General features: G+C 37.7%; 1 protein-coding gene across 1 annotated transcript in view; it reads left to right on the plus strand.

Annotated features, from left to right (window-relative positions):
* Window positions 1–128: 128 nt before the first annotated feature.
* LOC139935710 (uncharacterized) overlaps window positions 129–24,648 on the plus strand; it is a 45,710-nt gene continuing 21,190 nt past the window's right edge. The window contains exons 1-12 of the mRNA XM_071930248.1: window positions 129–245; window positions 2,261–2,412; window positions 3,809–3,843; window positions 6,525–6,570; window positions 10,558–10,639; window positions 12,038–12,092; window positions 14,414–14,469; window positions 17,227–17,291; window positions 18,010–18,069; window positions 19,468–19,558; window positions 21,025–21,214; window positions 23,510–23,590. Of these exons, the coding sequence (XP_071786349.1) occupies window positions 2,376–2,412; window positions 3,809–3,843; window positions 6,525–6,570; window positions 10,558–10,639; window positions 12,038–12,092; window positions 14,414–14,469; window positions 17,227–17,291; window positions 18,010–18,069; window positions 19,468–19,558; window positions 21,025–21,214; window positions 23,510–23,590 (798 nt within the window). The 5' untranslated portion in view covers window positions 129–245; window positions 2,261–2,375. The remainder of the gene's footprint in view (window positions 246–2,260; window positions 2,413–3,808; window positions 3,844–6,524; window positions 6,571–10,557; window positions 10,640–12,037; window positions 12,093–14,413; window positions 14,470–17,226; window positions 17,292–18,009; window positions 18,070–19,467; window positions 19,559–21,024; window positions 21,215–23,509; window positions 23,591–24,648) is intronic.

The raw sequence follows: 24,648 nt of genomic DNA on the forward strand, positions 1-24,648 counted from the left end.
ACTAGTCGACCGTAAAGTTGGAAAATAGTCTGGTGCTTGGTGGTTGATAAATATCAGTCGTTTTACGTTCATTAGTACAGGGCACCGTGTGTAATTAATTGTGCCGCAATGGCTTATGGGTATGTTGGCAAGGACTCCGCAAAGTGTTGACAGGCTGTGGCAGACGACTGCGACTGAATTGTTGTTATTTACAATTTGACCTCGTAATAATGTCCCCCAAGTTCTTCACCAAGTTGGAAACGTAGGTAAGTACACATTTTGGAAGCACTTTGTTGAATAAAGGTTGTCAGTTGACCGCTGTCTTTGAAAATATTTTCATTTTCCGTTTTTGTTGAGTTCATCCTCTCGTGTGCTCGCGTACCGTGCAGGCGAAACACGACCGTCTCGGCACATTGAAAATTCCGTCACATTCACTGGAATTCATGAATTATGTCGTTCGTCCTATCGTTCGTGTGCCCGTCGCTCAAAATACCCTTTGTTTTGTTGTGGTACGGTCAGGTTTTTCGGTCAATTGCTTGGTTCTGTTCAAAAATTCCAAATCATTTGTAAGCTAAATATAACTTTCCATTCTCATTCTGACTTTACAACCAAGTTTGGCTGCCATAACCAGCCAGGTTGTTATGACTGGAAACCTGTCAACTCTTTAAATAAATTGAACATTTGAGTACGTTTTTTTACTAACTCGTTGTTATCCAACCAACTCGCCCTCTGACTGCTGACTAGTATGAACTCTGACCAAATCTTACTGTGACCAATTTGTTTGGTCACGACAACAATATATTTCACGACATATATATATTTCACGACAACATATTTTAAATGCACTTTAACAGAACATTTGAACATAACATAAGTCAACGGTTAAATATATGCACATATTTACTGGTTGACTTATGTTCAAGTGTCCTGTTAAAGTGCATTTAAAAATTGTTGTCGTGAGTTGTCATGAGGGGTCGTGAGTTGTCGGTATTTAGTGTGACCGCTAGTTGATAGTTGATGAAGTCAAACTTTTTCCTATATTTCATTTTCAAGCAAAGTGAACATAAAATTTAGGTTTCTTTCACCTTAGAAACAAAGAAGTGGAACATGCTAAAAAAATTCTTGTCTTCCCGAGACAAAAACAATTTTGTGACTTGTTTTACTCATTTCTTAAAAACTCCACAATCTCAGTCAGTAATATTTGAAGGGAAGCTTTCCGCTATCATTATCTTCAAACCCTGTAAGTTTAATGTAAATCTGTGGACATTTTGAAAAAGTACCCAAATCCTTTAAAGGCCGTGGACACTATTTGTAATTGTCAAAGACTAGCCTTCACAGAAATCTGAGGTCTCAAAATCAAATTCATGGAAAATTACTTCTTTCTCGAAAACTATGTCACTTCAGAGGGAGCCGTTTCTCACAATGTTTTATACTGGTCATCAACCTCTCCCCATTACACGTCACCAAGTAAGGTTTTATGGTAATAACTATTTTGAGTAATTACCAATAGTGTCCACTGCCTTTAAGGTATTTCTTCTTCTTCAAGTGTAGCCTTCATGATTAAAAGTAAACTCCTGCAGGGAGGGGAATGTAAACAAATTACACAATTTTTCAATTAAGTGTGAATTTCATTTTCAACCAAGACTGGAATTCTACATATATATAATATGCCTAACATAATAATAAATGGAAATAAGTATCTCACCAAGTGTTCTTGCAAGCAACAGGAATAATATGTAATTTTGGAACCACGTTTTTCACGGTACTTACTATGTACATCAGAGGGATTTGACATCCAAACCAAAGGGATTATCATTTTAGAACCTGGATGGAATTACGCTCATTGTACTTCATTTTATAAAAATATATTCTCAAGTATGGTCATCTATATGTAGAAGTCCAATTACCTGCTAAGTTTGGTCGAGTATGAGTTGGTTGGAGTATAACTATACGATTATTTGAATTCCTCATTAAAATTGTAGAGAGCTTTCATTTTTGTTTTTAGAAAGAATGAACTCATGCATACTACTAACAGCAATTGGGTATAAATTATTTTGTCTGTTGCATTGATATGCATTCCCATTGAGTGGATGATACAACGAGATAAATGCGCATAATCAATCAAGAACTTGCCAATGAATTCATTTCAAGTTGACGATAACAATTACTTTCAAAAACAGAAGAACTATTCAAGCATGGTTCATTTTGTTGTTTTAATTTCCCTGGTGTATTAAAGTCAGAGTTCATTGTACTAAAATTTTATTTATTGATTCATTGGCAGACATGGCAGCAGCATCGTTACTTCAGCATCATCAATGTGGATAAACCTGATTATGCTTAGATGCATAGACGATGATTTATGCATCTGAAGAGTTGCCAATGGAAACCTTGCACTGATGAATAAATACGAGGTGCTTGGAATCGTAGGCGAAGGTATGTGATTATTTTATAATTACTAATAATAGTAAAGACTTCTTGCAATGGGCACTTATCCACCCTGCTGGGTGTTCAAGGCGCAGTATTCAAACCAAAACAAAGAAAAGAAAACAGAGACAACTAAATTAGTCATTGAAAACCTACAATTTTATTCATTGGTTCATTAGCAGACATGGCAGCAATATCATTACTATGCATCATCAAAGTGTCAAGTGGTTAGACTGCAGGACTTGCAATCACAAGGTTGTGGGTTTGAATCTCCATCTAACCTCTGATTTCACAATGACTAGAATAAATATTGTCATCTAATAAATGAATCACAATTTCTTGGTTTGTGCAATTCATTATCATAGACGTTATATCAATGTGGGTTGAGAGACATTGGTTGTTGCCAGCTTGGTGTTTATATCCGCTTGTGGGAGTTTGCCGAGTTCCCATGGATGGGAAGATCATCTAAACAAACAAACAAACCTGCGACAAAAGATCATTTTTGCGAAGAGATTTTATAATTTTGTGGTGCAAGATAAGATCTAAGACTGAGTGCTAGAGAGTTCCAGATTTGTTGCATATTTAGGCGGAATTTACTACCATGTTCACTGTACATACCTTATTTAAAGATTTTGACAGTGGGTACACAGTACAAGCAATTGTGATAAAATGTAAATGCTAACCAATAAATAACAATTTTAAAAATATTTTCAATGAAGGGGGTATAACATTGATAACTTATATTTTTTATTTTTGTTGGTTTAATTTTTGTCTAGAAACACTTCATTCATATGACTTCTATGTACGAAATAGTAATAATATTACCTTGTTGTAAACCAAAGTTATATTCAAACCTATTGAATCTTGATAATTCAAACACAGGATTGTCCTCATGCACAAGCTACTGCACTTTATGCTTTTATGTACTTTTTTTATTTTTTTATTTTTTTGAATCACTAATTTCACACAAAAACACACAAAGAGAAAACTATGTTTAATGCTCCAGAAGATAAGCACAAAGAAGAGAATAGTCTGAAGATCCAGTTTCAATTCAGCTTGCTTCAGCCAAATTTTAGCAACAAACTGGGCTCCAGAATGCCCTCACAATTTTGAAAACCCAAAACACATCCTAAAGCAAGATACTATAAACAAATCACATGGTTGCGATACATGTTAAAACATATTTGCTTTAAAGCTTTGACATATTTCTGGTTTTATTTTTACAATGGATTCTCTACAATCTATTTCTACCTAATTTAGTCATGCAATTCATTTTCTTTGAAAAACAACTTTTATGCATTTGGTTAATTCATCTTTTTGTATTCGCTCACATGCTAACCTAGAAGTAATTATTGAATGTGTAAGAATTTCACTAAATATTATCATTTTGTACTTCTTGCCACAGGTGCCTACGGAGTCGTGCTCAAATGCAGGCACAAGGTAAGCTCAAATTATTCCAATATGTCTATAAATCTTAGAGGCCCATATTATAATGATAGCCCTTATCAACTGTGAACCATTTATTCATAAATACCTCAGACAGTTTCGCTATTCCTAGGTGGAGAGCGCGTAACGTGGGTGTGTATAAACCTTTGGTTATGGCTAGCTTGCACCTATGCTTATAAGACAGTTTCTTCATTCCTATTGGTCGAGAGCAACGGCCGGGACAGTTAAGCCACATCACGCGATACGCGCGACGCGCACAGCATTCCCTTAAAATGAGTTGTTTACCCAAGGGCCTTGACTGGGCCTTACCATTTTATAGCTGGAGGGGGGTTGTGTTGAAAGAAATCATTGAAAAATTATAATTTTTGCATTTATTTTACTTTTTGACCAAAAGTGTTGATGTTTTTTGACCGAATAGGTATTTATGAATGGGAATCAAAGTGTGTTGAATCGGTTTTCAACTAGTGGTTTAAGCCCGCCGAGGCCTGGTTCTTGATAATTTACCTCGACTTCGTCTCGGTAAAATTATCAAGAACCAGGCCTCGTTGGGTGTAAACCACTAGTTGAAAACCTCTTCACCACACATTGATTCCCTTAATTATACATGCTCTTATTCAGGCCCACTATTTTCCCATATATCACTGCATACACCATGTCAATGATTAACCCATTCCCAAATGCCTGGTATTCTTCAAGTTGTAAACCGGCCTCAAAGAAAAACTACAGGAATTAAGTAAACAAGAACTTTTATAGTGAAGTGCTCATCACTGTACCACCATAGTTACCTGGGAAACAGTGTAGGGTTGTGCAAACAGTCAAGTTGAGATGGGAGTATTTGCCTGTTGCGACCTAGTTGTTATGGGTGACACCCTTCAGGTTCCTTCAGGTATGTTGGTTAAAGGCACTGGACACTATTGGTAATTACTCAAAATAGTTGCAAGCATAAAAATTAACTTGGTAACGAACAGTGCAGAGCTGTTGATAGTATAGGCCTAAAACATTATGAGACAAGGCAACATAGTTTTTGAGAAAGGTAACTTTTGTCGTTCAAATATTTAAAGATTTCAGGCCTGAAGCCTTTAATTATATGCATCTGAAAGCTCACAAATTTATGCTTCAATGGTATTTTTCCTTTCATTAGTTTCTTGCAACTTTTGTGACCAATTGAGCTTAAATTTTCATAGGTTTGTTCATTTATGCATATGTTGGGATACTACAAGTAAGAAGACTAGTCTTTAACAATAGGTATGAGCATTGTGAAGATAGTGTTTTGGGGGGCAATGATCTTTTTTCTGTTTGGTAATTGACCTGACGAAAATATGTATTGGTTGGTTTGTTATTGCGTTTATGGTTGGAGGCAAACAATTTTTACATGTTAAGTACCCATACTTGCCCTGATGCCATCAAAGGTCAAATGGTACCAGATATCTACTGACCTGACATAAGGTCGAAAGGGTCAACTCAAAGTGCTGCACTGTAACGGACTTTCAGTGCACTGCATGTACAAGCCAATGAGTGTTGGGATGGTTGCTCAATAACATCATAGAGCAAATGATGTACGTGATGCAATTGAGCTGAATGAGTTTTATCGGAAGTATCTGAATTGAGGAACAAGCCAAAACAGGTCAACAGGGGTGAAATAAAAAATACACAAAAATTGTAAATTAAAATGTCAAAAAGATTTTTATTTTTTATTGCCAACTTTCTAACTGATAAATAACATTGAAAAGGGTTTAAAATAAGGGAATAAAAGGGTAGCGACGAGTTCTTACACGACCATTTAAAGCCAGCAGGGTCGACGGCGAGGGCCTTTAGCGCATGGCAACGACCCTGCAAGGTTTTAAACGGACTTTTAAGAACGAGTGACTACTCTTCTATTTCCATTCATAAATGCCCTGTTGTTAAAAAAAATACAATTACAGACACTTTGATAGTTGAAAATTCGAGGTTTGAAATATTTCTTTCAAAAACTTTGTGAAGAGTTTGTTGCACATGGGTTGTGTGTACGCACGCGCCCTTAGAAATAGATTCATGCGCGCGCTTAGAAGTAGATTACGCGCTGGTACTAATAGCAATGAATTGCGTTCCGCGTGCTAATCTTGCGTGCCTGACACGAGGAAGCCAGCCGGTTATAAACACTGGTCATTATCAACCGTTTTAAACACCCCCATGTGACGCGCTCTCCTCCAGTAGGAGTAGAGAAACTGTCTGGGGTATTTTATGAATTAGCATTGAAATAAAATGTGCCGATATATTTCAATAAACAACTCAACTTTAAACCCTTTCTTTTTCCCAATTTTCATTCTCTCACATTTCTTGCTCTTTCTGCTTTTAAAACTTGTGAACCAAAGGTAATATTTGTTGTGTTATTTTCAAATGTATAAAAGAAATAACAAAAATTACATGGGTCGACAAATGACTCATTTTGCTTGATCACATCACATGATGTATAAACATTGGTTAATATCAAACAAATTTTAACTACTGCTATAGCATATAAGGATCATGATATTTTACAGTGTTCAAAACCATATTCTGACATTTGCAAACGATATCTTATGAACTATTGTACTCTGGCCATGACACTGGCTAAAGTACAGGAGAATTTAAACCAAGATACTCTCATATAGTTTCTGACCAGACTTTCATAACAATTGTTTTTTATTTGTTGACAGGAAAACAATGAAATTGTTGCTATTAAGAAGTTCAAAGACAGTGAAGGTAAGACAATAATTCTAATTGATCATGTTCATGCTATTACTAAGAAACGCACTCCATAATGAAAAACAATTTATTGAAAGAAATGTTTATCTTTACTCAATAGAAACATTTTTGTATGTGTGATTGACTGTTATTATCCTTATTATGATAACTATGATTCATTTGTAATTACCAACATCCAGATATTTTTAACTTATAAAAATAAAAGAATGTTCACGCAATTTGACAGTCCTGGTGATTGCAATCAAATTTTTTACGAACCTGAAAATGTCTATTAAAGAAACTGGACACTATTGTTAATTGTCAAAGACCAGTCTTCTCACTTGGTGTATCTCAAAATATGCATCAAATAACAAACCTGTGAAAACTTGAGCTCAATTGGTCGTCGAAGTTGGGAGATAATAATGAAAGAAAAAATACCCTTGTCGCACGAAGTTGTGTGCGTTCAGATGCTTCAAATTCTAAATCTGAGGTCTCGAAATTAATTCATGGAAAATTACTTCTTTCTTGAAAACTACTCCACTTCAGAGGGAGCCGTTTCTCACACTGTTTTACCTCTCCCCATTACTCGTTACCAAGTAAGGTTTTATGCTAATAAATATTTTGAGTAATTACCAATAGTGTCCACTGCCTTTAAGCTGCCCTTTTGGTTGTTGTAAGAGCTCAACTGGTATGTTCCTACTGCATGAGGTCTGCTCTCTCTCTCTCTCTCTCTCTCTATGTGAAAATAAATCAATATTCACCTGCAATGATTATGGACATAAAAATGATCTTACTTTGTTTACTATGTTTACTTTGCAATGTTCTCAAACAAAATTATTTATTAGGCCTTTCTATTGGGGCGGAGGTGTTGGAGGATTGTACATTATGCGTTTAGGGTAGGGTCCGCCTTTGCTTTTTGTGCAACGTAATGCGTCATCCGCTGCTTAATATAGCATTTGAACTAGCCACCTGGAAATCTTGGTGGTCTAGTTGGAAAGACACTGATCTAGAATTGCAAAGGTGATGGGTTCAAATCCCACCAAGTAGTATGCCTGTGATTTTTTTTTTACAGAACTCGGGGAAAGTACTGAGTTTGTGCTAACACAAATCGGTGTATATGGGTTTAACCAAAATTAATAAGAACAGTACAATTTAAAGATGCAGTGGAAAATAATAGCAAGCATGTTTTCAAATTATTTTCCCAATGTTCTCTTTTTTATTTGAGTGTGAGAGTAGTCTTTTGTTTATACCATCATACACAAACTTAAGGACAATGCACAAAGTACATTTGGAACCATATTTTCAAACATTGTACATGTGTCATGTTGTGGTCGAGTGCTTAAAGGCAGTGGACACTGTTGGTAATTACTCAAAATATTTATTAGCATAAACCTCTCTGAAGTGGATTAGTTTTCGAGAAAGGAGTAACTTTCCACAAATTTGATTTCGAGACCTCAGATTTAGAACTTGAGGTCTCGAAATTAAGCATCTGAAAGCACACAGTTTTGTGTGACATGGGTGTTACTTCTTTCATTATTATCTCGCAACTTTGAGGACCGCTTGAGCTCAAATGTTCACAGGTTTGTTATTTTGTACATTTGTTGAGATAAGCCTACAGCAAGTGAGAAGACCGGTCTTTGACAATTACCAATAGTGTCCACAGTCTTTAAGAGCACCAGACTCAAATTCTGTTTTTTTTTCAGTAAAGGAGAGTGTGGGTTCGAGTCCCAGTCATGGCATTCGTACTAAGATTGATATTGCTTGTAGTTCCCAGAACACTTACTGCTGAAGAGTAGGGGTTGACCACTGTGTCTGGGGTTTACATAGCAAGCACCCTTTACAGGTTTCATTAGGCTAAAAAGGCTTCAGGCCTGAAGTCTTTTATTATTTGAGTGAGAGATTACCTCTTTCTCAGAAACTACGGTACTTCAAAGGGAGCAATTTCTCACAATGTTTAATTCTATCAACAGCTTTCCATTACTCGTTGCCAAGTCATTTTTTAGGTTAACAATTATTTTGAGTAATTACCAATAGTGTCCAGTGTCTTTAATATGAGGCAACCTTGATGGCCGAGTGATTGAGGGCACTGGACTCAAGCTCTGGTGTTTTGGATCAAGTCCCTGTCGTGCCTCTTTTAGCCTACAGGATTTTTAGTGCACACAAAATAAAATAATTCAGAACAATTATTATGGAAGATGGGGTTATCCCTGGTTTCTGGTTCACATCTGGTTGGCAAAGGTCAGGTTTCCTGAGGTTTGCTAGCTACAGTGATTAAATTCCCTTATAAGTCATCCTTGATTTCATTACCAGAATGTTTTACTCATTTATTACGTCTTGTGTTACAAAAATTACCCAAATCCTTCAAGTTGGGACTTGGTGTTGGGAGGGGGTACAGTTTTTGTTTTCTGATGAATTGGTCAGTGGAAGTGAGTGTGTGTTACCGTAAAACAGGGACCTTGCTTTATGGTGGTGTGACCCATGATGTGACCATGGTGTGAGCAAGTATTATTGCAAAACCACCCTGTTTTATTTAGCACCAAGGTTGACTTTAAGCCTGGAAAAAGATGTAACATGCAGAAGTATAACACATAATGTAATGTGGAGCTTTATGCTGGTGTAATAATATTTATATAAATATTTATGGGGTTGTTTTGGTTGTGACACCTAGTGATTGTGTCTATGGTTCTAACGACTTGTAAAGCCTACCCCTGCTAATCATCAGTAAAGGCTGCATTCAAGCTCCCCCTTGTGTGAAATGATTAAACAATACTTAGTGTTTATAGTTAGCGGGTTGAATATATGAAACCTGTGGGATAGAGGGGGTACCATGGTGAATCCCATACCCCATTTCAGCCCCATTCTTTAGCTCCATTCCCCCATGGTTTATTGACTACTGGCATGGTAGCAAAAACAGGGATTAAGGCTCTAGGTCCACAAAGCCCTCTATTACACCCTGGGGAACTTAGTGTGGTTGCAGGCGCACAGACTAGGCACCCAAACAATGCTTAAATAACACCCATGGATCCTAGGTTCCAGACAATCAAAAGGGATTCAGTTGATCTGACAATGTAACAAAAGAAGAGATTTATCGATTGATTGACGCAACCAATCTCTCTGACTGAGTCCTGGTGGAACTCAAACAGGATTAAGATGGTCACCAAAGCCATAGGTCTCAGATAAATCTAATCAACAGTTTCACTGGTATTAAATATTGACACATACTTGGGCCAATTTAAAGTTTCTGTTGTGATGGGGGGAAAACACCTTCATGTGTTTTGTGTGGATTGATTGAGTCAATCTTGAAGAAGGTCATAGGTGTTAGATTGATTTATTAAAAGGCACTGGACACTATTTGTAATTACTACAAAATAATGTTAGGATAAAGACTTACTTGGTTACGAGCAATGGAGAGCTGTTGATAGTACAAAACATTGTGAGAAACGGCTCCCTATGAAATGTAGTTTTTGCGAAAGCGGTAATTTCTCACTCAATATTGAAAGACTTCAGATCTGAAGCATTAGGTAGATTATCCATTTGAAACTCACAAATTTGTGCAACAAGGGTGTTTTTCTTCTTTCATCATTCTCTTGCAACTCGACAATTAGACAGTGTTAAGTTTTAGGTAAATCTGTGATCTTAGACAAACTTTTTTCTTACAAATTCTGTAATGTTCCTTTAAAGGAACATGTTGCCTTGGATCGGTCGAGTTGTTCTTTGAAAGGCGTTTGCAACTGTTTTTTATAAAATGCATATGGTTAGAACGATATTTTAAAAGAAGAATATAATGATCCACACAAGTATCACTTGAAATTGCGTGGTTTTCCTTTTACCTCGTCGACTAACACTGTCGGCCATTTATGGGAGTCAAATTTTTGACTCCCATAAATGGCTGACCGCGTTAGTTCGCAAAGTAAAAGGAAAACCACTTCAATTCCAGTTTTAAATCAAACCTGCCTTGACCAATTTTTAATGATTTGATGTTTTTTGCTTTAAATCTGATGACAGACAATGAAGATGTTAGAAGAACCACGTTGCGAGAACTCAAAGTTCTCCGGCAGCTCAAACAGGAAAACATTGTAGAACTCAAGTAAGAAAATAATGTCATTTTTAAATTGTCTATGTAGCAATAACAGAAATGTTTCATGTGTTTAATCTTGTTTCAAACTATAGTTGGTGGCCTGACATTTTGACCCAAGCTGAGTCTTTCTAAAAGTTTTTTTTAAGCCTTCGAGAAAGACTCTGCAAGGGTTGAAATGTCACTACTTACTATTTGTTTGCCAAAACATATTTATCTATAATTCTAAAGGAATCACATGATTGGTAGAGCTGACAAAATAGTTGTATTTTACTGCTAATTGTTTTGTGTGATCACTAATTTTGTGCACAAAGACACAAGAAAATCATTTTCCTTTTTACTTTTAATGGGAGTTGAATATTTTTCCCGATCATCTATGCAATTTCCCTGATATGGCTGCATGATATTACGAGGTACTACATTCTTGATACATTTTTTAAGGGGAAAGTAAAATACTGAAATTCTGACAAAATACCTTGCTGATGTAAGGCATTATAGCGACTATTATGCAGTTTCCACGTCTGCGACCCCTAACTCACCTAAGACAAGCACCATTTTCAAGATGATTCGGTTTCTATTTTGTTGCAAATATTTGTGGTCAGTGATCTACATTGGTATCATGATGTCCTGTCAAGGCAATTGTGTAAGTCGTTGAGGAAAACATCAAATTTCCATAGAGAGTGAAAAGGAACATGATTTTGCGCGCCCGGATTGGTGTATATACATGAAATAACTAACCTGTGGAAATGTTGTTGTATTTCTGTTGTGTGAGTCAGGAGAAAATAGCTACAAACCTTGAATATGACTTCATTTCAGAGGGAAATATTTTAAACATGTTCAAAATTATGTTTGCTTTGTATAGACTGTATTGAATATGAAGTCACCGTTTAAATATCTGACCTACAAGATGGCGCGTGTGCGTGCGTGTGTGCGTGCGTGTGTGCGTGCGTGTGTGCGTGCGTGTGTGCATGCGTGTGTGCGTGCGTGTGTGGGCATGTCTACGCATTCAAACCGAGGACTTTAACAAAAGGGGATCCGGGAAAAGTCACCAATGGGGACGTCTGAAAAATAAACTATGCCCAAACAATGGGAGAACAAAGAGAAGTCCTCGGTTTACACCATAAACACAGCTGTGTGCGTGTGTGCGTGCATGTGCCGTAGAAATAAAACCTAGAATGTTGCGTGCTGCGTGCTTCAATGAAGCATACGGTTTGCCCTACAAGATGGCGCAAAAAGGGTTATTCAATACGGTCTATATAAATAAGATTCAGACAAAACGAAGAATAACTTCTCTGTTCAGTTTCATTCAAAGTTTCTTATCTGGTTACTTTCTCTTCATGCAAGTTTCTCTATTCAGTTCAGTGATATTTTCAGGCATAATTCATGATGTTTTTATTATTTGTTTCCCAGGGAAGCCTTCAGAAGGAGAGGGAAGTTGTATCTCGTCTTTGAATATGTTGAGAGGGTAAGATAAAACAAAAAATCCCTTTACTTCATTAAAGACACTGGACACTATTGGTAATTGACAAAGACCTGTCTTACTTGCTGGTTCTCAACATATATACATAAAATAACAACCTGTAAAAATCAGTGTATGGGTAAATAACCAACATTAATATAAACTTAAATAGCTCAATGGAATTGGCCCCTGGCCAGTTTTTCATAGAGCTTCTGAGCTGATAACATTGCTTGAACATTTCGGCTGGAAGCATTATTTTATTTGTGCTTAGCTGCACTTCATGCTTGAGCAGCTTTATAAAATTAAGCCCTGAGTAATTTTTAGGGAATAATGTGCCGCGACTCTAGTCATTTCTGCTACGTTTAATCATGGAGGTGGAACAATCACTGAGAAACCTTGAAATGCAGTCGAGAAATGTAGGCATATTAAATTGCCTGGTTAACATTTTTTGTTTTTTGCTTAGCCGCTTACATGCTTGTAAATGTAGCTTCATAAAATTGAGTCATGATTTTTACGGGAATAATGTTCTGAAATTGTTAGGAAATAGCAGGTCATTTCTGCACTGTTTTAACGAAAATAATCAGTGAGAAACATGAAATACAGTCAAGAATTGCAGGCAAATCAAATTGAGTGACGCAGTTATCTTATTGCTCTGTTTTTCTGCACACCACAATCAAAACATGATGTGCATCTTGCATTATGTACATTCGCCTTGCAAGGCAATCACAATGCTACATTTATGTGTGTGACCTTCCCCTCAGAATTACACATAGCCATGAGGCTTGTGTGAATGTAGTCTTAAGAGTGTAAAGTGAGCATTGAGGAACAGTTAGTCTATTGATTTTTGCTCTCTAGTTTCAAAGTGCATCTTATGTAGGAAGAATGATTTTTGAGATGCGACTATTTTGGGGCTTCATCGAAAGGTTAATGTAATTATCGTCATGGTAGACGAGGGGTTACAGACAACAATAATGATGAGTGGATAGGAGTCGGGCATCTTCATTTTACTTGTTAATGGTTTTATTGATTTGAAATATCATTTTCAAGGCTAGAAATTTACATTGGATGACAGACCTGAGGCCAGTGATTTCAGCATCGAGCCAGTAAGCTCGTTATCTCACAAAAATGGCCGTCTTGTTTTTTGTTGTTTCTTTTATTTTTTGTACTTTTAGTGTGATAGATTTTTTTTCAATCAACAAATTATCAATTGTTTTATTGTCACACATACATTATACATATACAGTGAAATTCACTTCGGTTTGCGAGTCTAAAAATATAAAAAGTTACAAAAATACAGAAAATCCTAAAACCATAGGTATACAATATCGAACAAATAAACAGTATGCGCACATTATGCAGAGAGACATTTACAGTAAAAAAAATGCAAACCCCTGAAAACAAATTATAAAGTATGAAAGCCATTGGACCCTTTCGGTACAGAAAAAAAAGAGTAAAGTTCACAGATTTACAAATAATTTACAGGGTTTACAGAAGGTAATGGTGAAAGACTTCTCTTGAAATATTAGTCCATGAAATGCTTTACTTTTTGAGAAAACGGTAAAACAATATAAATTCTCGTTAACGAGAATTACGGATTTGTTATAAACACATGTCATGACACGGCGAAACGCGCGAAAACAGGAGTGGGTTTTCCCGTTATTTTCTCCCGACTCCGATGTCCGATTGAGCCTAAATTTCCACAGGATTGTTATTTTATATATAAGTTGTGATACACGAAGTGTGGGACTTGGACAATACTGTTTACCGAAAGTGTATAATGGCTTTAATCATTAAGTAACCTTTGCTAATTGTCAAAGACAAGTATTCTCACTTGGTGTATACCAACATTTTAAATGCATAAAATAACCAATTTTGACTCATTTGGTTAAATCCAAGTTGCAAGAGAATAATGAAAGAAAAAAAAAACCTTGTTGCACAAATTGGTGTACGTCTTAGATGCCATAAAAAAGCTTCAGGTCTTAAGTCTTTTAATATTTGAGTGAGAAATGACCTCTTTCTCAAACACAACGTTACTTCAGAGGAGCTGTTTCTCACAATGTTATATAGTATCAACAGTTCTCCATTGCTTTTTCCCAAGTAAAATTTATGCCTACAATTTGTTTGTGCAATTACCATTAGTGCCTTGACACAGTTTAAAAAGCATTTTTTTCATGACTGGTCTTGTAAAAAAATTCTGGTCCAGAAAATATTTTTAGCTACAATGCCCTGTAGTGTTGCAGATTTCCCCCTCCCCCAAACTTTGTGCCCTAGTTTTATTTTATTAAATTGTTTTATTTAGTTATTGGTATCATTTATTGTTATTTCAGAATATGCTTGAGCTGCTGGAGGAGCTGCCCAATGGAGTACCACCAGAGAAAGTCAGGTAAGATGTCTAAAGAGAAATTAACTGCACTGCCCTTTCATAGCAAACAGCCTTTACTAAAAATATATATGATATTTTAAGAAAAGTACAGAAATAAACTAGTTTGCCATAAAAACTTAACTACGCTGTGGCTTGTCAGATTCAAGTTCAGAGCCCATTTTCATAGAGCTGCTTAAGCAGAATTTACTTCTAAAGATATTTCAGCTAAGCAGGCAAAAAGTAAGATACAAGTGACATATTGTATATATGGAATGTTATTTTTGCTGGTAACCTTACTCTAGTATACAAATATTGACTGCTTCGAGTGCTATGGATAAAACTATGACTCCCGAGGTGATCCCCGTAGCGTTCTGTTTTCCCGAGGCGAAGCCGAGGGAAAATAGAACGCTCCGGGGATCACCGAGGGAGTCATAGCTTTTAACCATTGCACGAGTAAAAGCAGTCAATATTTGTTTTATAACACCCCAAACATTTCTAAATACTGTACTATTATTATTAAGTTACAGACCTGAATGCTACAATCCACGGACGACGCGAATACAGATTGCAAACACTTTTGCTGAATGTGTTGCATGTCGTGTCGTGCAATCCGAAATGGTTACAGACTATTAATTTATCATACTCGTACACGCAACGGACGTCTGGGTACTGCACGCTGTGTGCTAGTCTGTCGGACTAGCGCACGGCGCCATGTGCTAGTCTGTCGGACTAGCGCACGGCGCCATGTGCTAGTCTTCGGACTAGCGCATGGCAAACCGACGGCCGTCGTGTAGCAAAACTAAGACATGTCATGTGACGCGCTCTAGACCAATGAGCAGGCAGAATCTTTGCAAGGGGTGTTATAATATGCATGATTATGTTATGCTTAGCTACTTTTTGTGCTTATGAAATTGGCCCATGGTGGTTCAGTCATCGGGGTGTGAGTTTGAGTCTCAGTCATGTCATTTGTGTCTTTGAGAAAGATGCTTTTAATAGTTGTATACTCCCCAGGTTGTTGAGAAAGATTACATGCATGTTTTTGTCTCAATGACCAGGGCCCAATTTCATAGAGCTGCTTAAGAACAAAAAGTAGCTAAGCACAACAAAGTTATGTTTACCAGTGTAAGTTTACCAGCTAGAATACCATCTCACATGTCCTCATTATTATGCTTTGAGTACAACGTTTTGGCGGTCGTGTTAGCAACTACAGTTTGATGAACTTTACTAACCTCATATCTGCTAACTGATACATCAAGCTTAAATCAACATATCAAGTATCAAATTCACAAGAGTTAGCCGTTAATTCTCCGCTAAATAAACAACTCCTAGTATGCACCACAATGCAATCCCCCCAGTGCATTCCAATACTTAAGAACGCCTAGAAACCCTTTCCCTTTTGTCAGACAACTTTGGAAAACTATTCACCCTGTGACTTTTCAGGAAGGTATTGTTACGCTATTCCTTTCATGTGAGTCGATTTAATGCCGAGGCTATTCATGTACGATTCGACTGACCCATTGAATGTACCTTTTCAAATTCTACTACATGTCATTAAGGGCACTATACACTCTTAATAAATGAATTTTCTATGAAACTCAGCCAATACTCGCGAAATTATCGTTTACGTTTTGACTAGTTTCACTAGTTATTCTCCGTTGGTGGCGCTGTTCACAAAAAATTCATTTATTAAGTTGATATTTTACCAGCCTGATGAACTTCTGTCATGGCACTAGACACCTTTGGTAATTGTTAAAGACCAGTATTCTCACTTGGTGTATCTAAACATAGCATAACATATAAAACCTGTGAAAAATTTGGACTCAATTGGTCATCAAAGTTGCATGAGAATAATAATGAAAGAAAAAACACCCTTGTTGCACAAGTTTGTGTGCTTTCAGATGCCTAACAAAAGGCTTCAAATTCCTAATGAAAGGCTTCAGGTCTGAAGTCTTTTATTATTGTTTGAGTGAGAAATTACCTCTTGCTTCAGAGCTCTAGAGCCATTTTTCACAATGTTTAATACTATCAACAGCTGTCCATTGCTTGTTTAAGTTCTTGTGTGAACAATAATTTGGAGTAATTACCAATAGTATCCAGTGCCTTTAATGAGGGAGTGCTTATTGTAGCCATGCCTCGGTGATCAAGTCATGAGAGTTCCAGCTCAGTGATTGATGTTACATTCCATTCATTCATTCTCCTTATGACTGTGTGGTGCAATTTGTCATGTCAAGTAACAGTCTTTTCAGTGCGGGCGGGAACATTTGTAAACATCAATTGTTAAGTTTGTCAAAGCCAACTACGTGACTGTGACCATGAGCGCAGTGGCACAAAAGGCAGCTTGGTAACCCAAGTGCACTTTTCACAGCAAGAGTCCCAGCAGGGAACCGTTAATAAGCTCGGAGGGTTTCCTAAATCAGAGTGAATGTATCCCAGGGCCCTTAAGCAAAAAAGTACTGCTTGACAATCTTCTGCTTGGCTGAAATAAGCAGCAAACCAGTCGCAAATTGTACATGTGCCAAGGTGGAAGCAGACTTACCTGGTAAAGTCCATTGTTCTTGGTAATGTGCGCGGCTCAGAACTACGTAAACAATGGAAATTTACCTGATGAGTATGCTGCCATTTAGCATTCAATAGTCTCTCATAGCGTATGGTGAAAAGGGGTTTTACTATATTTTCAGAAGTATAAAAATGGGAAAGAATTTTGCTCTTCTGCAATATAAAATCCCACCAACAAATGTTCTATAATCTGAAAATTCTTCTTTCCCTTCTTGGTTCCAGGAGTTATGTCTATCAGTTGCTGAAGGCAATCCATTGGTGTCATCAGAATGACATCATCCATAGAGGTAGGTTACCATGGTAACAGTCATAATGTGTGTTGTTGCCGAGCGATTATGATCGTCGTAAGCATGTAAACAGAGCATCGCCTTAAATTACCCAACTGCACTTTATAACACATAGGGAAGGACATTGACTTCGGAAATAGTGCAACCAAGAATATTGTGATGATGTCTGGCAAAAGGGGTCGACCGATCAAGAAAGAAAACTGGCAGTAAAATAGTGAAATAAAATACTAATTTTATGAAATATTAGGAACTAATTTCATGAATTTTTTTTAAGTATGTAAAAGGGCTTGATTTTTTATGTTATTAATTGTTTTGGGGGAGGGGGCAATCCACAAGATTGCAGGTCTTGTTGCTCAAATATTTTCAAATTTTCAAAAGACCAAAATCAAATGGGGGGGGGGAACTTTGTACACAGTGCCACAATTAAACAGTTTTTAGATGTACTTTATGCAAACACCTTTCATGAATACTCAACAGAATTCCAAGACATTTATCCGACTGAAGTCAACATTTGAACATAATTTTGTTTAAATAAAGAGCCACAAGACTGCTGGACTTGTCTATTAATAAATTCACTGGCCCGATGAAAAAAAAAACTAACCTTAGGCCTGCGGTGCAGTGAAAATTTTGAGCCATGATCAACAGCTGTTGTGTAAGAAGAAGTACAGCTCAAATTTCTTCATTTAACAATTTGATTGGGTATTTATTTTCATTTCAGATATCAAGCCGGAAAATTTGCTGATCAGTGAAAATGACATTTTGAAGCTCTGTGATTTTGGTTAGTTGTCTTTTATCGTGTTAATTAGAGATTTAAAATGTTGGATGATTCGTTTCTCTCAGCCTGTAGTAATTGCTAAAAACAAGTGTTCTCACTTTGTATATCCCCAAAACAAACCTGTGAAAATTTGGACTCGATTGGTCTTGGAAGATGCATGAGAGTCATGAAAGATAAAACACCCTTGTTGCACAAATTTGTGCACTTCCAGATGCCTGATAAAAGGCTTCAGGCCTGAAGTGTTTTTGTACTAGAGTGAGAATTTACTTCTTTCTCAAAAACTACATTACTTCAGAGGGAGCCATTACTCACAATAAGTTATATTAGAACACTCCTTGCAAGTATTCTGCTTGGTTTAGAGCGCGTCACATGACATGTCTTAGTTTTGCTAGACGACGGCCGTGTGATAGTGCGTCAGTTTGCCATGCGCTAGTCCGAAGACTAGCACACGACGCCGTGCGCTAGTCCGACAGACTAGCACACGGCGTGCAGTACCCAGACGTCCGTTGTATGATAAATTAATAGTCTGTAACCATTTCGGTTGCACGACACTACATGCAACACAGTAAGTAAAAGTGTTTGCAATCTGTATTCGCGTCGTCCGTGGATTGTAGCATTCAGGTCTGTAACTAATAATAATAGTACAGTATTTAGAAATGTTTGGGGTGTTATAAAACAAATATTGACTGCTTTTACTCGTGCAATAGTTAAAAACTATGACTCCCTCGGTGATCCCCGGAGTGTTCTATTTTCCTTCAGCTTCGCCTCGGGAAAATAGAACGCTCCGGGGATCACCTCGGGAGTCATAGTTTTAACCATAGCACTCGAAGCAGTCAATATTTGTATACTGTCAACAGCTCTCTATTGCTTTTTACCAAGTAAGTTGTTATGCTAACAGCTATTCTGAGTAATTAGTAATTGTGTTCTGTGCCTTTTTAAAGTCATTTCACACTTTCTGAACAGAACAAAAATAAAAATTCACAGATTTACAAATAACTTACAGGGTTTACAGTAGGTAATGGTGAAAGACTTCGCTTGAAATATTATTCCATGAAATGCTTTACTTTTTGAGAAAACATTCAAACAATTCTCAATTCTCGTTATCGAGAATAACGGATTTATTTTATGCACATGTCATGACACAGCAAAACGTGCGGAAGATAAGGGTGGGTTTTCCCGTTATTTTCTCCCGACTCCAATGACCGATTTTCACAGGTTTGTTATTTTATATATAAGTTGTGATACACGAAGTGTGGGCCTTTGGACAAAACTGTTTACAGATGTGCGATTGTTTTAAAGGCACAGAACAGCTTTATGAAATTGGGCCCTGACCCTGCTGGCTGGTAACTGCACATGTTAACAGCAAGTTTTACCTTTAATATTTTTTGTCCTCTCTTCTAGGTTTCGCTCGTAACTTGGGTGGTAATGGTACAGGGAACTACACAGACTATGTAGCTACACGCTGGTATCGCTCACCAGAGCTACTCCTTGGGTAAGCTATTCATTACTTCCTTGAATATCATACACATATTGACTGGCAATGAGGTAACTAGTGTGTAGACATACATGTCTATTCCCCCGAGGGACTTTGAGTGACCAGAAGAGGGACCTATTTCCAGAGGTCCCCTTTTTCTGGTCACTCACAGGCCCGCGTTATGCCAGTCAATATGTGTTTTAGAACACCTATGTTTTAAATGTGAAATATGAAAAGAAACTTGGAAAAGAAAGAAAGTTTTTTAGTTGCAGTTCAAGGTTCACGTCAAGAGAGGGCGCTGTAACCAGGCACTATTTTAAAAGACTAGTGCCCGGCGGGCACTATTCATATTCCCTCAAAACATGCCCGTGTGATTACTAGACAATGTTAGTTCACCCCACGTGACCGTGTTTCAGCCAACCAGAATACAGAACATGCAAGAGGTGTGTTATAAGATTAAATTTTATTAAGCTTTGAAAGATTTGACTTAAAGTCAATATTTGAACATAACTGAAAATTAAAGATGAGGCAGTGTTATTCTTTATAGACACAAGACTGCCAGACTTGTCCGGTCATAAGTTTACCAGGCATCATATTTTTCCTATTTGAGTCTGTTTTTCCTAATTGTTTTTACCTTGGAAAATCTGAAAAATTGTTATTAATAAATAGCCTTAAACATATTGTGAAGCTTAAAGTCAGTGGACACTATTGGGAATTGTCAAAGACTAGCCTTCACAGTTGGTGTATCTCAACATATGCATAAAATAACAAACCTGTGAAAATTTGAGCTCAATCGGTCATCGAAGTTGCGAGATAATAATCAAAGAAAAATAACCCTTGCAACACGAAGTTGTGTGCGTTTAGATGGTTGATTTCGAGACCTCAAGTTCTAAACTTGAGGTCTCGAAATCAAATTCGTGGAAAATTACTTCTTTCTCGAAAACTATGGCACTTCAGAGGGAGCCGTTTCTCACAATGTTTTATACCATCAACCTCTCCCCATTACTCGTCACCAAGAAAGGTTTTATGCCAATAATTATTTTGAGTAATTACCAATAGTGTCCACTGCCTTTAAACCATATGTACATGTAGTCCTTATACTCAAAGAAACATGCCTGGTTTACTGGCCAGATGCTAAAAACACTGGCCTCGGGCCTGCGGTCCAGTGTTAATTTTGAGCCCCAATTACATTCCCATTTAACTCAACGGATACTGAGATTATTTTGTTCAGCGCTTTGATTTTTTGTAAAGGCACTATATAAATACCTGATTATCATAAACAATTGGGGAGGTAGTGCTTTTCCGCTCTACCAGCCAGGCTTCTGATGGAGGGGTAACCCTGTTTCAGCCCCCGGAGTAGGTGGCAACGTCCCCTGGATAAATAATTGATTGTAACCCACACCTTGAAGTGGCCTTTAAAATCATGATTACCTACTTGGTGTCATATTAATAAGTTTGATATTTTGAATTTTTGTTCTCTGAAGTGCTCCATATGGCAAGGCAGTAGACATCTGGTCTATAGGATGTATCTTAGGGGAGCTGAGTGACGGACAACCACTCTTCCCTGGAGAGAGTGAAATAGATCAACTCTACATCATACAGAAGGTTATAGGAGCTCTACCCAACTACCAGATGGTACTGTTTGAGAAGAACCCAAGATTCTCCGGGCTAAGGGTAAGCATGAGTTGCTTGATGTTTAGTCGAGTTTGGGTACTCTGGGCTAAAGTAAGGATAAGTTGCTTGTTGTGTAGGTATAGAGTCTGGGTTCACTGGGCGTTGTAAGGATTAGTTGCTCGATTATAGGAGCTCTACTCTACCCAACTACCAGATGGTACTGTTTGAGAAGAACCCAAGATTCTCCGGGCTAAGGGTAAGCATGAGTTGCTTGATGTTTAGTCGAGTTTGGGTACTCTGGGCTAAGTAAGGAGAAGTTGCTTGTTGTTTAGGTATAGAGCCTGGGTTCACTGGGCTTTGTAAGGATTAGTTGCTCGATTATGGGAGCTCTACTCTACCCAACTACCAGATGGTACTGTTTGAGAAGAACCCAAGTGTCTCTGGGCTCAGGATAAGGATGAGTTGCTTGATGTTTAGTTGAGTTTGGGTTCTCTGGGCTCAGTAAGGATGAGTTGCTTGATGTTTAGGTATTGAGCCTGGGTTTTCTGGGCTCAGTAAGGATGAGTTGCTTGATGTTTAGGTATTGAGCCTGGGTTCTCTGGGCTCAGTAAGGATGAGTTGCTTGATGTTTAGGTATTGAGCCTGGGTTCTCTGGGCTCAGTAAAGATGAGTTGCTTGATGTTTAGGTATTGAGCCTGGGTTCTCTGGGCTCAGTAAGGGTGAGTTGCTTGATGTTTAGGTATTGAGCCTGGGTTCTCTGGGCGTATTGAGCCTGGGTTCTCTGAGCTCAGTAAGGATGAGTTGCTTGATGTTTAGCTATTGAGCCTGGGTTCTCTGGGCTCAGTAAGGATGAGTTGCTTGATGTTTAGGTATTGAGCCTGGGTTCTCTGGGCTCAGTAAGGATGAGTTGCTTGTACTTTAGGTATTGAGCCTGGGTTCTCTGGGCTCAGTAAGGATGAGTTGCTTGATGTTTAGGTATTGAGCCTGGGTTCTCTGGGCTCAGTAAAGATGAGTTGCTTGATGTTTAGGTATTGAGCCTGGGTTCTCTGAGCTCAGTAAGGATGAGTTGCTTGATGTTTAGGTATTGAGCCTGGGTTCTCTGGGCGTATTGAGCCTGGGTTCTCTGAGCTCAGTAAGGATGAGTTGCTTGATGTTTAGGTATTGAGCCTGGGTTCTCTGGGCTCAGTAAGGATGAGTTGCTTGATGTTTAGGTATTGAGTCTGGGTTCTCTGGGCTCAGTAAGGATGAGTTGCTTGATATTAAGTTATTGAGCCTGGGTTCTCTGGGCTCAGTAAGGTTGGGTTGCCTGGTGTTTAGTTCTCTGGGCTCAGTAACAATATGTTGGCAAAGAGTATTTTCTTAAAATATGAAAAGGCATGTATGCTGGGGTTTTTTTTAAGGGCAAGGGCACCAAGGCATTTTCTCCATGGTTTGGGGCACCCTATGAGGAAATAATAAATTTCTACTGGAGCATTTCAAAGGCACCAAGGCAATGAGCAGAGGCATGACTCCGTGAAGTAAAAGGCCTGCATGAACTAGAAATAAATCACAGCTATGTCATTGTTTGAGTGTGGAAAGCTCTTTAATTGAAACGGAATCAATAAACACTGTGCTTTAACAACTTGAGTGGACCCACTCCACTCTAACGATGTACTTGATGGTGACAGAGGCTCATTGCACCCCCTAGTCTAGTGCTAAAGTGGCTGGTCCGTCTGGTGGCTAGGATTGCCGGCTCCCTTAATTAGGATTAATCATTAATTCCTCATTAATCAAAGCTGGTGTCACTTTTGTGCTCCATGAGGGAACTCTTCAAAAAGTCTGTACTTAGTAGTAAGGATGTGGGTGTTTCATACCATGATATTGTGGACGAGCATCTGTTACTATTATTTAATCTCTTACTGCACTTGGAGGACGCCATGAACACATTTAATGGGTATCTGCAATAATTTTGGCTTTACAAAAAAAAATAAAGATTCGAACTGCCTCTAGCTACCGGGCAATCTCGGTGGTCTAGTTGGTAAGACACTTCTTTAAAATTGCAAAGGTTTTGGGTTCGAATCCCACCCAAGTAGGCCCTTAATATGCCTGTGAATTTTTTCCACAGAGCTCAGAAAAGTACTGATTATACAGTGGGTACACATATCAGTGTATATGGGTGAAACCAAAATTAATATTCTTTATATCCGATGCAAATTTTCCATCTATTAAAGGGTATCAGCAACATCATGAATAATCAGTTCTTTAAAATCAGTTCTTTGTTGATATTGAACTGCTGTAACCCAACAATTAAACAATTTAGATGTTTTTCCTCAATTGTAATGCGTAAGATTTGTTTGTTGTGTATTTATTCCTTAGTTTCCATCAGTTTCTGAACCTCAGACATTGGAGAGAAAATATTCAGGAGTTGTTAACAGTGTCAGCATAGATTTTATGAAGGTAAGAATAGTTCTAGTCTTCAATGTCTGCAATGGTGTTCATTTAAAGGAACACGTTGCCTTGAATCGGATGAGTTGGTCTATTAAAAGCTTTTGAAACGGTTTGTTATGAAAAGCATATGGTTGGAAAGATGTTTTAAAAGTAGAGTACAATGATCCACACAAGTATCACTCAAAATTGCACGGTTTTCCTTTTACCTCATTGACAAACACGGTCGGCCATTTATGGGAATCAAATTTCCATAAATGGCCGACTGTGTTAGTTCGCAAAGTAAAAGGAAAACCGTGCAATTTTGATTGATACTTGTGTGGATCATTACATTCTACTTTTAAAACATATTTCCAACCATATGCATTTCATAACAAACGGTTTTGAAAGCTATTTATAGACTAACTCGTCCGATTCAAGGCAACGTGTTCCTTTAATACTTTGGCCAATTTCAACATTGGCAAATTTCATAGCGCTGCTTTTATTGTTTGTGCTAATAATGGCAAGAAAAGTTTGCTTTAGCATAAGCTTATAACGAGATAGCAAGAAAATTAGGTGGCATTCACCTCGGATTTGCATTGTAACGTCATTTATTTTGACACAGTAAGCACCAGAAGGTTAGTAGCGCTAAAAAATGGAAACTTACGTAGTAAGCACAAAAGCAGCCGTTAAGCAGCTCTGTGAACAGTAGTCATACAGTGGATGTGCATTTTGCAGAATGGTCCAAAGCTTGTTTCCCGCAAGATCTGTAAACGATGGTTGTTGCACCAAAATCGCATCGGTGTAATAAAATCACAAATTTGCGACGTGTGGTGTGCAAAATATGGAACAGACAGTTTGGTTCTTTTGTGAAAGAGGCTTAATACATTGCTCCATAATACGTCACCTGTACTACTTAATATACTTCACCTAACTTAAAGTGAAATGTTGCCATCTGTATAACAAATTAATAACTGTTTGTCCATTATAAAAAAAATGACATTTGTCCATAGATTAGATGGACAGTATTTGAGTGGCCAGTTGGTTTAAGCCAGCCGGTTGGTTTAAGCCAGCAAATCGCATACAACCCT

This window comes from Asterias amurensis, chromosome 4 (genome assembly GCF_032118995.1).
Source record: "Asterias amurensis chromosome 4, ASM3211899v1".
Taxonomy (NCBI): domain Eukaryota; kingdom Metazoa; phylum Echinodermata; class Asteroidea; order Forcipulatida; family Asteriidae; genus Asterias; species Asterias amurensis.